General features: G+C 41.1%; 1 protein-coding gene across 1 annotated transcript; it reads right to left on the bottom strand.

Annotated features, from left to right (window-relative positions):
- Window positions 1-1,818: 1,818 nt before the first annotated feature.
- Window positions 1,819-13,355, bottom strand: LOC132137536 (angio-associated migratory cell protein-like). Its single transcript, XM_059547577.1, has 11 exons — window positions 12,990-13,355; window positions 9,382-9,513; window positions 9,180-9,299; window positions 8,965-9,104; window positions 8,736-8,880; window positions 8,574-8,657; window positions 4,012-4,127; window positions 3,432-3,526; window positions 3,102-3,192; window positions 2,842-2,996; window positions 1,819-2,760 (listed from the first exon to the last, which is right to left on the bottom strand). The coding sequence occupies exons 1-11, from the start codon at window positions 13,081-13,083 to the stop codon at window positions 2,685-2,687; spliced, it is 1,248 nt and encodes a 415-aa protein (XP_059403560.1). The 5' UTR covers window positions 13,084-13,355; the 3' UTR covers window positions 1,819-2,684.
- Between the last annotated feature and the right edge of the window lie 11 nt (window positions 13,356-13,366).

Here is a 13,366-nt window from a genome sequence, read left to right as displayed (position 1 = left end):
GTTTGGTTTGTGTAAAACAAGTAACATTTGTTTTTTGGAAAAAGAAACCGGTCTCTTTCAACATATTTCTATTTTTTCGTAATTATACGCCTATATTAAATCAATTTGATGCTTTGAAAGCATAATTATTGTATTGCTAATGAATAAAAGATCAAAAGATACAACTACTAAGGCAATGGTTACTTCCGGTCTTCTATCCAAAAACAGAGAATGATAATGACGTTGCTGTGCACATCTACACGGCATGCCAACTACTGTTCCAGTACTTTCCCTAGGGTGGAACCAACACCATTGTGATGTTTTCCACTCAATATCATCTGGACAGAGGGACACAAACCTTAACACCAAGGACATAGTTGTAACGGAGCTGACAAGAATCAAGACATACGGATCCATATGCAAGCTTTTATTGGACAGAGATGTGGTTAAAACAGGCATGGGTGAAACACTGGCAAACAGGTATATAGAGGGAAAGACAAAAGAATATCACTTGGGCAAGTATGGGTCTTCAATGAGCAAACAATATCCAGAGGGCTACACAAGATGAGTAATCCAGTATCCAGAGCAAAATGGTCAAAACACGAGTAAAGGGGCAATGGAAGAAAAAGACTAAACTATGAAAACTAGAAACTGAAACAAGTCTATGTGCATGGTGTGATTGTTATCAGGTGAATGGGATTTGTGCAATGGAGCATGGGAATTTATTTGATTATTTATTTATTGTTCATTGCTGTAGAATGAACACATATTTATCCTCAGTTGAAGAGACAGTTTGGGCAGCAGCAACAAGACAACTATTACAAGTAGAGATGCTAGCAACATTCTAGTCGCATGTTAGTCATGTTAGCAACATGCTAATCATGCTAGAAACATGCTAGTCACATGCTAATCATGCTAGAAACATGCTAGCAACATGCTAATTATGCTAGAAACAAACTAGCAACATGCTAGTCGAATGCTAAACATGCTAGAAATATACTAGAAACATGCTAGTCATGCAAGAAACATGCTAGCAACATGCTAGTTGCATGTTAGTCAGAAATCCAACTAGAAGATAACAGAGCTGCACTTTAAGGTCACTTATGCATAACTGGGGTCTGTCCCAATACCCACATTTGCAGTCTTGAGAGTGAGTGCACACAACAGGAAGTATGTATGTAAGACTGACTCCCTGGTCTAGTAACTGCCAAAGCTCAGTGCCCTTAATAATGCTCACTTAATCCACACTTACTCTAAAAGCGCTTTAGTGCGTATTTGTTATTAATTCATGCCATATCAAGAAAAACTGTAAAACTAAAAATTTTTTACTTTTAAACAAAACTCTTCAAACTTTACTTCCATACTATATTTGCCCCATCAGATAAACAAAAGTTCTGCATACACTTGTGTTCTTCAAGCCCCCTTTAACCAGGATCACAGTCAGTGATTGGACTGAAGCAAACACTCAAAAAAAAAGTTGACAAATATTTTTTTTTTTTTTGTATTTATAAGCTAATCAGAAATAGTGCGATTGGTTTTAATGGTCAACGCTGCAAAATAAAAAATAAATCTGATAAAACCTGAGCATATCTAATGCTTCCATTGACACTTTTCACATTTCACTTTAATTACAACATCCTTGATTATTTAGTTTATTTGTTTATTTTAGTTATAGTTTATTTTTTGCCCTTCTATCTTAAATGTTTTTTTTTTCATGCCATTTTTGCCCCAAGCCCCCGTTAATTTCTGACCCTGACTTCAAGTGAAAAGTGCAAAGGTCACAAGTATTGGGACACACCCCTGGAGCGGATTCACTGGAAAACATTCAACCTCTCATCTGTTTAACATCACTGTTGTGTTTATTCACACATCACATTTCAAACATTCTTGTAACTTGTTAAAGGAAGAAAATTAAGGCTGACAACACTCATGACGTTGATTAAACACAACAGAATGTATGGCCATCAATTCAGCACTGAAATGTTGCCAAGAAAGTGCACAGGCAGTTGTGAATTTGTCACTGCTAATTATTCATTGCCACTGCTCGGAGAAGAAAGACAAAAGCTGTTCCTTGACCAGCGATCGGACACTTAACATTAGCAAAAGGGAAGAACTTTAATCTGAGCATCCAGTTGAATGGTCTAGAAACCTGAACCTATGCTTAAGTGTGCATTTTTTACCAAGAACTTATTGGAACTGAATGTTATATACTCTGCATGTCCAATTGAGTGTAGACATTCCATTCTGATTAATAAGTTTAATTATTTCAGTCATTTCTGTGAGGACAAATCTCAATGCTTCACCATACAGTCTATAGAAACACATGCTTCAGAGTTTGTGGAAGGTGTTTTTTTTTTTTTTTTTCATCATTACAGCGCCGCAACAGATCTCAACGTCTGACAAACATTTCTCAAGAATGTAACTGTATCGTGAAGCACTGAGATTTGTCTTACTAAACATTAACAGAACGGATAAAACCCACATAATTTTGGCCGTATAAATGTATGTGACATCCCAATTACAGCTGTATATAGCCTATGCAAAAGACAAGAAGAAATCACTCTTTCAGACTTACACAGTCATGACAAAGACAGAACTGCACAGCTCTGTCAAAACTTTAAAAAGCTGCAGGTTACAGGTAACTGTGTGAGTGGGGAGGTACTGCAGTTCCTGAAGTCTAATGGGTTCCAGATGAAAACATGGCTCTACCGGTCGGGTCTCTGCAGGCAGAACACTTTGGCTTTATGGTCTCCTCCAGCGGTGACGGCAACTGACGCGTCTCTGTGAACACAGACACATGGAGTATAAAGCTGTTAATGTATCGAACATTAACCTACAGAACTCTCGGTTTAACAGACTAACCTGTTCAGCACAAAGTCGAGGATCTCAGCCGAGTGTCCGCGGTACTCTGACATCATGACTCCTGATCTGGCGTCCCACAGAGTGACCACACCAGCCAGATTACAGGTGGAGATGACCGCTGACGCCTCCTCCCACTGCAGGTGCACTACACCCACCTGACACACACACACACACACACACACACCAAGCCCTTCAACAACAACACAGATGATATGAGAGAAAACGTTCAGGTGCTGTATTTATGGACTCTCAGTTTTTACCTCATGTTTACACCGATGTCTGAGGCTCTGTGAAATAACATCATAAATGGCCAGGGTGCCGTCCAAATATGCAACAGCAACTAGGGGTAACCTGAAAGTCAAGTCATCTTGATTTATATAGCACTTTATACAATTCTAATACATATATTTATATATTTAAATGTCTGAGCAGCATTGGCGGTGACTGTGTCATCAGTGAGGTTAGTGAAAGAAATCTGACCAGCAGCTTATCAAAATGCTCCTTAATACTAATGCCTTGATGAAAATTATTTGTTTTGATAGATCGTTTATACATATATGAAACATTAATAGACTATTTACTTTACTTACACATTACAAAATCCCACAGATTCAACAGAGTTGGAATCCTGCTCCTGCATAGAGTCTTTTGCTTCGTTGTTTTCATTGGAAAATGAGCATAACAACTAAAGAACAAAAAAATAAATAAAAAATCACATTTCAATCATCACAAATGAAGCTTTATGGTGGTGTTTGAGTGATGATCTACATCAAATCACATTGACGTCCAGTGTTTAATTAACACTAAACTGTAACTGGACACTTGTCAAAGTTCTGCTGGAAACATCCAGATCTCGCTTCAGGCCCAATCATAATAAAAAAAAAATATACATCTGACAAGTCATTGTGTGAACATTTAACTGATTAATTGCTAATGTGTTGGATGGAAATGTAACAAAGCATTTAAAGTGTAGCATAAAATTAATAAACTACATTAAGAAAAGTGGAGAACACTCATCCTAGTGTTTTTATTACACAGCTGTCAGAGAAACTCTCTGCTGAAACACTTCTGCGTCTGACAGTCACATGCTTCCCTGATCTATTAAATAACACACAAAAATAGCATCACAGGTAAAAACACTGATAGTGGCACAGACGTAACTCTCCTCACCTTTCCTGTGGATGTGTTGAAGAGTTTAGCCTGGCCATCCACTGACCCCGTCAGAGCCAGCGATCCCTCTTTATTACACGCTATAGAGGTCAGCGCGCCCTGATGACCATCATGACCTGAGAAAACAGACACAATCTCTTCTGTAGCACTGAACTTTTCTGATGACAACCCAAATAAGTTTTTTTTCTCCCTGTGTGATTGTGTCATTATCTCACATACTGTGCTTTCATATAGAGGTCAAACACTCAAGAGTTGAAACAGACAACCAAACACAGCATTGAGTAAAGAGCGGCACGAGTCAAGAACCGTTTCTGTCAGACGTGTCCGATTTGAGAACCGAGGAGCTGATGATACTGCGCATGTGTGATTCAGCGAGAAGCAAACCGACACACAGAGCGTCTGAACCGAACTGATTCTTTTGGTGATTGATTCTGAACTGAAAGTATGTCAAGCGCAAAAGAACCGGTGAACCGTTTTCTTCAACCGGTTTATTGAATCGAACTGTCAGAAAGAACTACTGATGATCCGAAAACCGATGCAACCAGTTCTTGACTCATGAACGAGTCATTATCTGGTTCTCCTCGGTGTTCTTCAGCTCTCTCTTCACAGCAGTTCAGTCAGTGTACTGTTTGAGTAAATGCATTACTCCGGGATATTGGTTTGTTTGAACTCAGAGGGAGTGTCAGCCACATTAAAAGAAGTTAACAGCTTAAGTCATTTGTGTATTAATGCGTATTGGAGACGCGGACCGTTTAAAACGATTCAGTTCGATTTGGTGAACTGTTTCAAAAAGATCCGGTTACAGCGAATGATTCGTTCACGAACCGGATATCACAAACTGCTTTGTTATGAACTATCTTACAACAGACACAGAAGAGAAGACAATCAGAATCAGAATCAGAAAGAGCTTTATTGCCAAGTATGCTTGCGCATACAAGGAATTTGTTTTAGTGACATAAGCTTCCAGTAAACAGAGACAACAACACACGGACCAAAAAAAAAAAAAAAATTACAGGAGAATTACAAATTGGCAAATAAATAAGTATATAAACAATTGTGCTATGAATGATAATGGAATAGGATTGAGTGAGATGCAGGAATGTTCTAGGATGGAGGGGTAACAAATAAATATAAGGATATTGCACATTTTTGCATAAGCATAAGTTTAAGTGGGAAACATTTAACTGTTCATGAGGTAGATTGCCTGGGGGAAGAAACTATTCTTGTGCCTTGCTGTTCTTGTATTTGCGGCTCTGAGGCGCCGGCCAGATGGCAAAAGTTTAAAGATGGGGTGACTTGGATGTGAGGGATCCAGAGTGATTTTCTGAGTCCTTTTCCTCACTCTGGATGTATACAGTTCTTGGAGGGTGGGCAGGGGAGCACCAATAATCCTTTCAGCAGTCCGAACAGTTCTCTGTTGTCTTCTGATATCTGATTTTGTAGCTGAACCAAACCAGACAGTAATTGAAGTACACAGGACTGACTCAATGACGGCTGAGTAGAACTGTTTCAGCAGCTCCTGTGGCAGGTTAAACTTCCTCAGCTGGCGAAGGAAGTACAACCTCTGCTGGGCTTTTTTCACAATGGAGTCAATGTGATTGTCCCACTTCAGGTCCTGAGAGATGGTGGTTCCCAGGAATCTGAATGACTCCACTGCAGCCACAGTGCTGTTCATGATGGTGAGTGGGGAAAGTGCAGGGGGGTTTCTCCTAAAGTCCACAATCATCTCCACTGTTTTGAGCGTGTTCAGCTCCAGGTTGTTAAGACTGCACCAGACAGCCAGCTGCTCAACCTCCTGTCTGTAAGCAGACTCGTCACCGTCCTGGATGAGGCCGATGACTGTAGTATCGTCTGCAAACTTCAGGAGCTTGACAGAGGGGTCTTTAGAGGTGCAGTCGTTGGTGTACAGGGAGAAGAGCAGAGGGGAGAGAACACATCCCTGAGGGGCACCAGTGTTGGTGGAGCAGCTGTTTGACATGAATTTCCCCAGTCTCACTAACTGTTGCCTATCTGTCAGAAAGCTGGTGATCTACTGACAGATAGAGCTAGGAACAGAGAGCTGGGTCAGTTTGGTCTGGAGGGTTGTTGGGATGATGGTGTTGAAAGCCCAGCTAAAGTCCACAAACAGGATCCTCACATAAGTCCCTGTTTTGTCCAGATGTTGCAGGATGAAGTGCAATCCCATGTTGATTGCATCATCCACGGACCTGTTTGCTCGGTACGCAAACTGCAGGGGGTCCAGTAAGGGTCCAGTGATGTCCTTCAGATAAGCCAGAACCAGTTTTTCAAACGACTTCATGACGACAGACGTTAGAGCCACAGGTCTGTAGTCGTTAAGTCCTGTTATCTTGGGTTTCTTTGGAATGGGGATTATGGTGGAGCGTTTGAAGCAGGAAGGCACTTCACACAACTCCAGAGATCTGTTGAAGATCTGTGAAAAGATGGGGGCCAGCTGGTCAGCACTGATTTTCAGACAGGTTGGTGTAACGCCATCTGGGCCTGGTGCTTTTCTTCTTTTGTTTTTCTTGAAGACCTGGCGCACATCATCTTCACAGATTTGAAGAGCAGGAGGTATGGAGAGGGGGATTACAGGAGGTGTTAACGGTTGTGTAGGGAGATGGTCAGAGTGGGTGTTGGGGATTTCAAATCTACAATAAAACTCATTCAGGTCGTTAGCAAGTCGTTGATTAGCCTTAGTGCAAGGGGATGGTGTCTTGTAGTTTGTGATGGCTCTCAGTCCTCTCCAAACTGAAGTAGAGTCGTTGGAAGTAAACTGGTCTTCCAACTTTTTAGCGTAGGTCTTTTTAGCCGCTCTAATCTCTTTGTTCAGTGTGTTCCTGGCCTGATTGTACAAGACCCTGTCCCCATTTCTGTAGGCATCCTCTTTGGCCTGACGAAGGTGTCTGAGTTTTACTGTAAACCATGGCTTATCATTGTTGAATGTTAAATAAGTCCTGGTAGGAATGCATATATCCTCACAGAAACTAATATAGGATATTACAGTCTCTGTGAGTTCGTCCAGATCGGTGGTAGCAGCTTCAAAAACACTCCAGTCTGTGATGTCAAAACAAGATTGTAAATCCTGCTCTGTTTCGCTGGTCCATCTCTTCACAGTCTTTACTACAGGTTTAGCAGATTTAAGTTTCTGCTTGTAGGTCGGTATAAGATGAACCAGACAGTGATCACAACGTCCCAAAGCTGCTCGTGGAACAGAGTGATATGCATCCTTTATTGTGGTGTAACAGTGATCCAGTATATTGCTGTCTCTGGTGGGACAGGTAACATGCTGTCTGTATTTTGGCAGTTCACGGGAGAAATTGGCTTTATTAAAGTCCCCAAGAATGATTAAAACAGAGTCCGGGTGTTGTTGTTCTGTGTCTGTGATCTGATCAGCGAGTTTCTGTAAAGCTGAGCTCACATGCGCTTGAGGAGGAATGTAAACACTAACCAGAATGAGCGAGTGAAACTCCCGCGGCGAATAGAACGGCTTGCAGTTGATAAACTGCGTTTCTAGATCAGGACAGCACATCTTCTTTAACACAGTTACATCTGTACACCACCGTTCATTGATGTAAAAGCATGTCCCGCCGCCGCGCGATTTCCCCGAAGCTTCTGCTTCGCGGTCCGCTCTAAACAGCTGAAAGTCCGGCAGATGGAGTGCGCTGTCCGGTATGGCGTCATTCAGCCAGGTTTCCGTGAAACACAGAGCAGCAGAGTGAGAGAAATCCTTATTTGTCCGAGAGAGCAGAAGGAGTTCGTCCGTTTTGTTGGGTAGAGAGCGAAGATTTGCGAGATGGATGCTAGGCAACGGCGTTCGAAATCCGCGCTTCCTGAATCTGACGAGCGCTCCCGCTCGCTTTCCCCGTCTGCGCGTCCTGAAGCGCTTGATCAGCGCCGCTGCTCCTCCGATAACAATGTTCAGTAAAACGTCTGTATAATAGAAATCCGGAAAAATATCATGTGGTGTGTTCTGCCGAATGTTCAGCAGTTCATCCCTGGTGAAACTAATCGTGTTTGTTAAACAAAAAACAGGAAAAACGAACAAAAACAGTACAAACACTGGAGAGCCAAGTACTGAAGCAGCCATGTGCGGCGCCATCTTGGAATAAAGATGGCGCCTGAATAAAGACAATGCTGAATAAAGTCCTAGTTTTTGCTATTTTTGGACCAAAATGTATTTTCGATGCTTCAAAATATTCTAACTGACCCTCTGATGTCACATGGACTACTTTGAAGATGTTTTTCTTACCTTTCTGGACATGGACAGTAGACCGTACACACAGCTTCAATGGAGGGACTGAGAGCTCTCGGACTAAATCTAAAATATCTTAAACTGTGTCCTGAAGATGAACGGAGGTCTCACGGGTTTGAAACAACATGAGGGTGAGTCATTAATGACATAATTTTCATTTGTGGGTGAACTATCCCTTTAACCCTTTGTGCTGCACAGGTTTGAGACAACATGAAGGTGAGTAAATGGCATAACTTTTATTTTCATGTGAACTACTCGCCTGTAACGGCACCAATGACCCTCGGAGGAAAGTGTGTGAAGGATGAATTACCTTTGATGACATAAACGGCATTGCCTTGTTTTAAGTCCCACAGACGTAAACTTCCGTCCTCGTAGCCCACAATTGCTCTCTTTCCTTTAAGACAGACAGACATTTAAAACAGAACAACAGTCAGTTAGTAACTTAGAGTCTTTTGAAAGCCTCAGCTCTCACCGTCAGGAAGGATCTTCCCGCTAGTCGCCTGGCAGTTGGGCCCTTGAAATGTCTTGCACTCTCCGCTCGGGATCTTCCACATCCAGACGTTCCCATCAGCTGTTCCGGCCAGCAGCACCGGAGCACAGGGATGCCACTCCAACCACTGCAGCGCAAGACACACGCTTCAAATACTCTCCACAAACACCAGCAACGCAAGCAGAGCACCGGCAATGTGCTTCTAACTTACTTCCAGGTCTCCAACCTCAAAAGACCAGATTTCCTCCTTGTTCTCCACGTTCCAGACCTTAATGAGACCGCTCATATCACCAGACACCACCAGCTTGGAGTCGGAGCTGAACGCAGCACATGTGACCGAATCCTTGTGACCTGCCGTGAATCAGAGAGAACCAGGTTTGTGCTGATGGACACAAAGCATATAAACGATGAAAGTCTTCTCCAGACCTGTGCATTCAAACAAAACATCTCCATCAGACACGCTCCACACGAAGGCCCTGTCGTCCTCTCCGCCCGTGACAGCCAGACTGTTGCTCACGGGGTCCAAACTAACACAAAAGACAGAACCTGCGAATCAAAAACAGCATCCAGTAAGAGCTCATGACAGACGGAGCGTTTCTCTCAGACACTGAGGTGTGTGGAGAGTCACCCGTGTGTTTGGAGAAGGTCAGTTCACTGTCGTCCTGCTCAGACTCCATCTCATCCTCCGTCTCCCATCCGTCATCATCCACATTCCCAGCCTCCGCCAAATCTACATCCTCCAGCTCCTCCGCCAGATCCTCTGAACAAACACATGCACGGCTTTACTATCTTTCTATTTTTATTGTCCATCCCATCCACCAAATGACCACAAAAATGTTTTTTTTTCTTTACATGTAAAATAGAATATTTAGTATTTTTATTCTTCAAAAAGAAATTTAGTCTTAACAGTGTCTCTCTCTCGCTCACAAGTTACGCAATATCGCGTTCATTATCCCAGATGAATCGCCTTCGATAATGAACGTGATATTGCGTAGCTTGTCAGTGATCTACGGCTCTGTCTATTAAATGCCGTTCCATTTATAAGCAGGTGATGGCGATTTAGTGGTAATCACAGAACCAGATTTACTGACTAGATGCGCATGATCATATCGTTAGATATATCGCCCAGCCCTACTCTATAATGATGTTCTATTTGAGGGCATTTGTAGCGTTTGTATAGGGCCCAAACATAAACTCAAGTTTCACTGAGGAGGTTCAACCTACTCTGAGTTTAAACTTGAACTCTGAGTTGACTTACCCTGAGATGGGAAACTCTTGAGTTTTCGATTACAGAACAGCTGAAATGAGTTTGTTTAATCAACTCTAAATTGACTGACTCTGAGTTAAGCGTGTGCACAACAAAAGCCATTATCAATGGAGCGCCAATATTACGATTCACCATGGCAACAGCTCCCGCCAAAGTCCCGTTAGGTACTTTACTTCCACTTTTAGAACATTTTGTTCATTTTTATTGAAAAAAAATTTAATTGTGACATGTGATGGGAAAAGTGAGAAGAACAAGCTCGGGAGAAGCCGGACTCCAACCCAATCAATCGCGTTACAAGCTAGTTTTCCGTGCACAAAACATTACTGCCTACACCACTGAAGCCGTTATTCACGTGTCGTATTTACCCTTATGTGTCGATGGAGGGCGGAGCTACAGTAGACAGTACCGCCGCTCCCTATACGCAGAATACGCAGTCTGCGTAGGGCACCAACTCCCAGAAGGGGCACCATCCCAGTTGCTCAAAAAAAAAAAAAAAAAAGATGTTGATATTTATTAAAACAAACTGTAAATCATATGTAAACTATGCTAGCATTTGAAGGAAAAAACTTGTAGTCATCAAACAATTGTAATGTGTTCATTTATTTTTTGTGTCAGCTACAATGCACACCTTATAGATTTTTTTATATATATTAAAATAAATTATAAATAATTTAGGTAAAAACGAGGCCTGTTTAACACTTTCAGGCACATTCCTGTGAAAGTTTTTTTTTTTTTTTCAGGTTCTCTTACGAAAATTATCCATGGTTTTAACATTAACACCACAAATCATCGTTCTTGTAGCCATGGTAACTGCAAATTAGCCATGTTTTTGTTACTTCAAATAATAATTTACAAAGAAGTATTAATATACTGTAATATTTTTGTTGTTGTTTCTATAAAAACAGACCTAAGCCATCAATAGCCTTTAAAATGACTTAAAGGGGTGGTTCGGGATTTTTGACATCGGACCTCATTTTTAGGTCAGCCTGGTTGTTATTCATCAGTGGAGACATTTTTTTAAAAAAATTATCCAGTCTTTATATTTGGATAGTTGGCCGATGCTAGGCTAGCGCGAGTCAATGGGTATATGTTAGCCAGGCATTAAAAACCATTTTACCCACTCCACAGTGCACCAAACGCAAATCAATTATAACACTAGACTATCGATGCAAATGTCCGTTGATAGAATAATGTTAGAAATCAAACTTACCTTTCATCTCAATGATCCTAAAGGAACTAGTTTCTCAGCCGCTGCGGAATTTTACTTTGCTCTGGTTAGTAATGATCAGTGTGCCAGCGGCAGGTAAATACACTTGCGTCATGTGTGGACCGGCTCACTCGGTTGCCTAGGTAATCAATATCACTCCGCTGCTGCTGTCGACAAGGCTTATGATTACAGGGAACAAATTATAACTAATGCAATGTGATGAAAGGTAAGTTTGATTTCTAACATTATTCTATCAACGGACATTTGCATCGATAGTCTAGTGTTATAATTGATTTGCGTTTGGTGCACTGTGGAGCGGGTAAAACGGTTTTTAATGGCTGGCTAACATATACCCATTGACTCGCGCTAGCCTAGCATCGGCTATCTATCCAAATATAAAGACTGGATAATTTTTTTTAAAAAATGTCTCCACTGATGAATAACAACCAGGCTGACTTAAAAATGAGGTCCGATGTCAAAAATCCCGAACCACCCCTTTAAAATGCACTATATAAAAAAACAATGATGCAATAATGATTGGTTACTAATAACACTGTTAAAATACATGATGTAGGCAAATACAAAAACAATTTATGTACATGTTATTACAAATGCCATGTGATTGCTGCAGTTACACTTACAGGACAATCAAATCCTTGTTTAGGCTACTGACCAAACATTTTATTCAAATATTCACTTAATCTTTCATTTTTGGACACCTTTTTGCTATAGATGACACAGCCTTTATAATTTCTTCAACAAAAAATGTGCATATCACAACCCTTACAAAAATAAACCATGGTTTTATCATAGTAAAACTGCTTAATTTCCTTTTGCATTATTTCTGAATGCTTGAGACTATAAAATAAATTAGTCATAATAAAGTTATAGCCATAGGCAAATGTCGAGAGCTACAATTGTAATTTGTAAATAATACAATTTATTCATTTACTTTTTTATTTGATTAAAGTTCTATTTTCACCCCTATAGTAGGTGTTTTTTTCCATCATCATATTTGAGGAAGGGGGGGGGGGGATACAACCCTGCTTAGGACACCCATTTGGCCAGCAGCGGCCCTGACAGTACACAGTAATAGACACTCAGAATAATCTTGTTTTCCATTTGCATTAAGATTATTTTTATGACCACACTGGCATATAATTTTACTCAAGTAAAATGCCCTTAATTTAGACCCCCCCCCACACCCCCCAGGAAACAAGACTAAGTATCTTATATCATTTCCTTATATAGAAAATCAATCTTTATTTTATTTTTATTTTTTTTATTTGTACTTGGGGAAAAAGAAGATGATGAAAATAAAAACACTTAGTAAGAAGAGCATTTTTCCAGAGTGCATCAATGAAGTGCAATGAAGAGGAGACCGAAAGAAACTCTGGGTTTATCGAAGAAAAGCTGCTCCTGACCAGGTAGGGTTCATAGAGTAAGTTTACTACGGTAACTGACTCTGAGTATAAGTTAGCTCTCTTTCAGAAACGGGCTTGACTTACCCTGCTTTCTTGGGTTTGACAAACCTCCCATTCTGAAACAGAAAACCTAGAGTTTCCCTCATTTCAGGGTTAACATACTCAGAGTTTTATATTAACCTCCTTTGTGTAACAGGCCCCAGGTGCCCCCAGCCCCTTAAATCCTGCCCTGCACAAACACACTCACAAACACACACACACTCACTCTCTCTCTCACACACACACACACACACACCAGATCGGAGGCACCAGGTAAACATTCAGTGATAAACACACACCTGCGGTCTGTTCTGTGTCATTTAGATCAATAACCTCGATGATTTCTTCATCTTCGTGCAGGTTCAGTGAATATTCTTCAGGATTATCCATCATCAATATATTTATTGATGGACTTTATTCATCACAGTCTAGTTAAAGTTTTATCACGAGCTCTTTCCGCTAGACTGCTGCTGAATGACGCTTCTGGTCCTTTATTCGCGATACTGTTTTGAACGAAGTCACTGCTCTATAACAACGTTTCGTCCGATTCACTGTTTGCTGGATAATAACGTTACTGTAACGCGCTTTAATATGTTCATATATTTCACGTGCTCGCCCAGGCAGCGCGTGTTGACGTATGACGTGGAGAACACGTGACGGACAGCGCGTCAGCCAA

This window comes from Carassius carassius, unplaced genomic scaffold (assembly GCF_963082965.1).
Source record: "Carassius carassius unplaced genomic scaffold, fCarCar2.1 SCAFFOLD_97, whole genome shotgun sequence".
Lineage (NCBI taxonomy): Eukaryota > Metazoa > Chordata > Actinopteri > Cypriniformes > Cyprinidae > Carassius > Carassius carassius.
The sequence above is the reverse complement of the archived record's forward strand: the minus strand, read 5'-3'. Positions and strand labels throughout refer to the sequence as shown.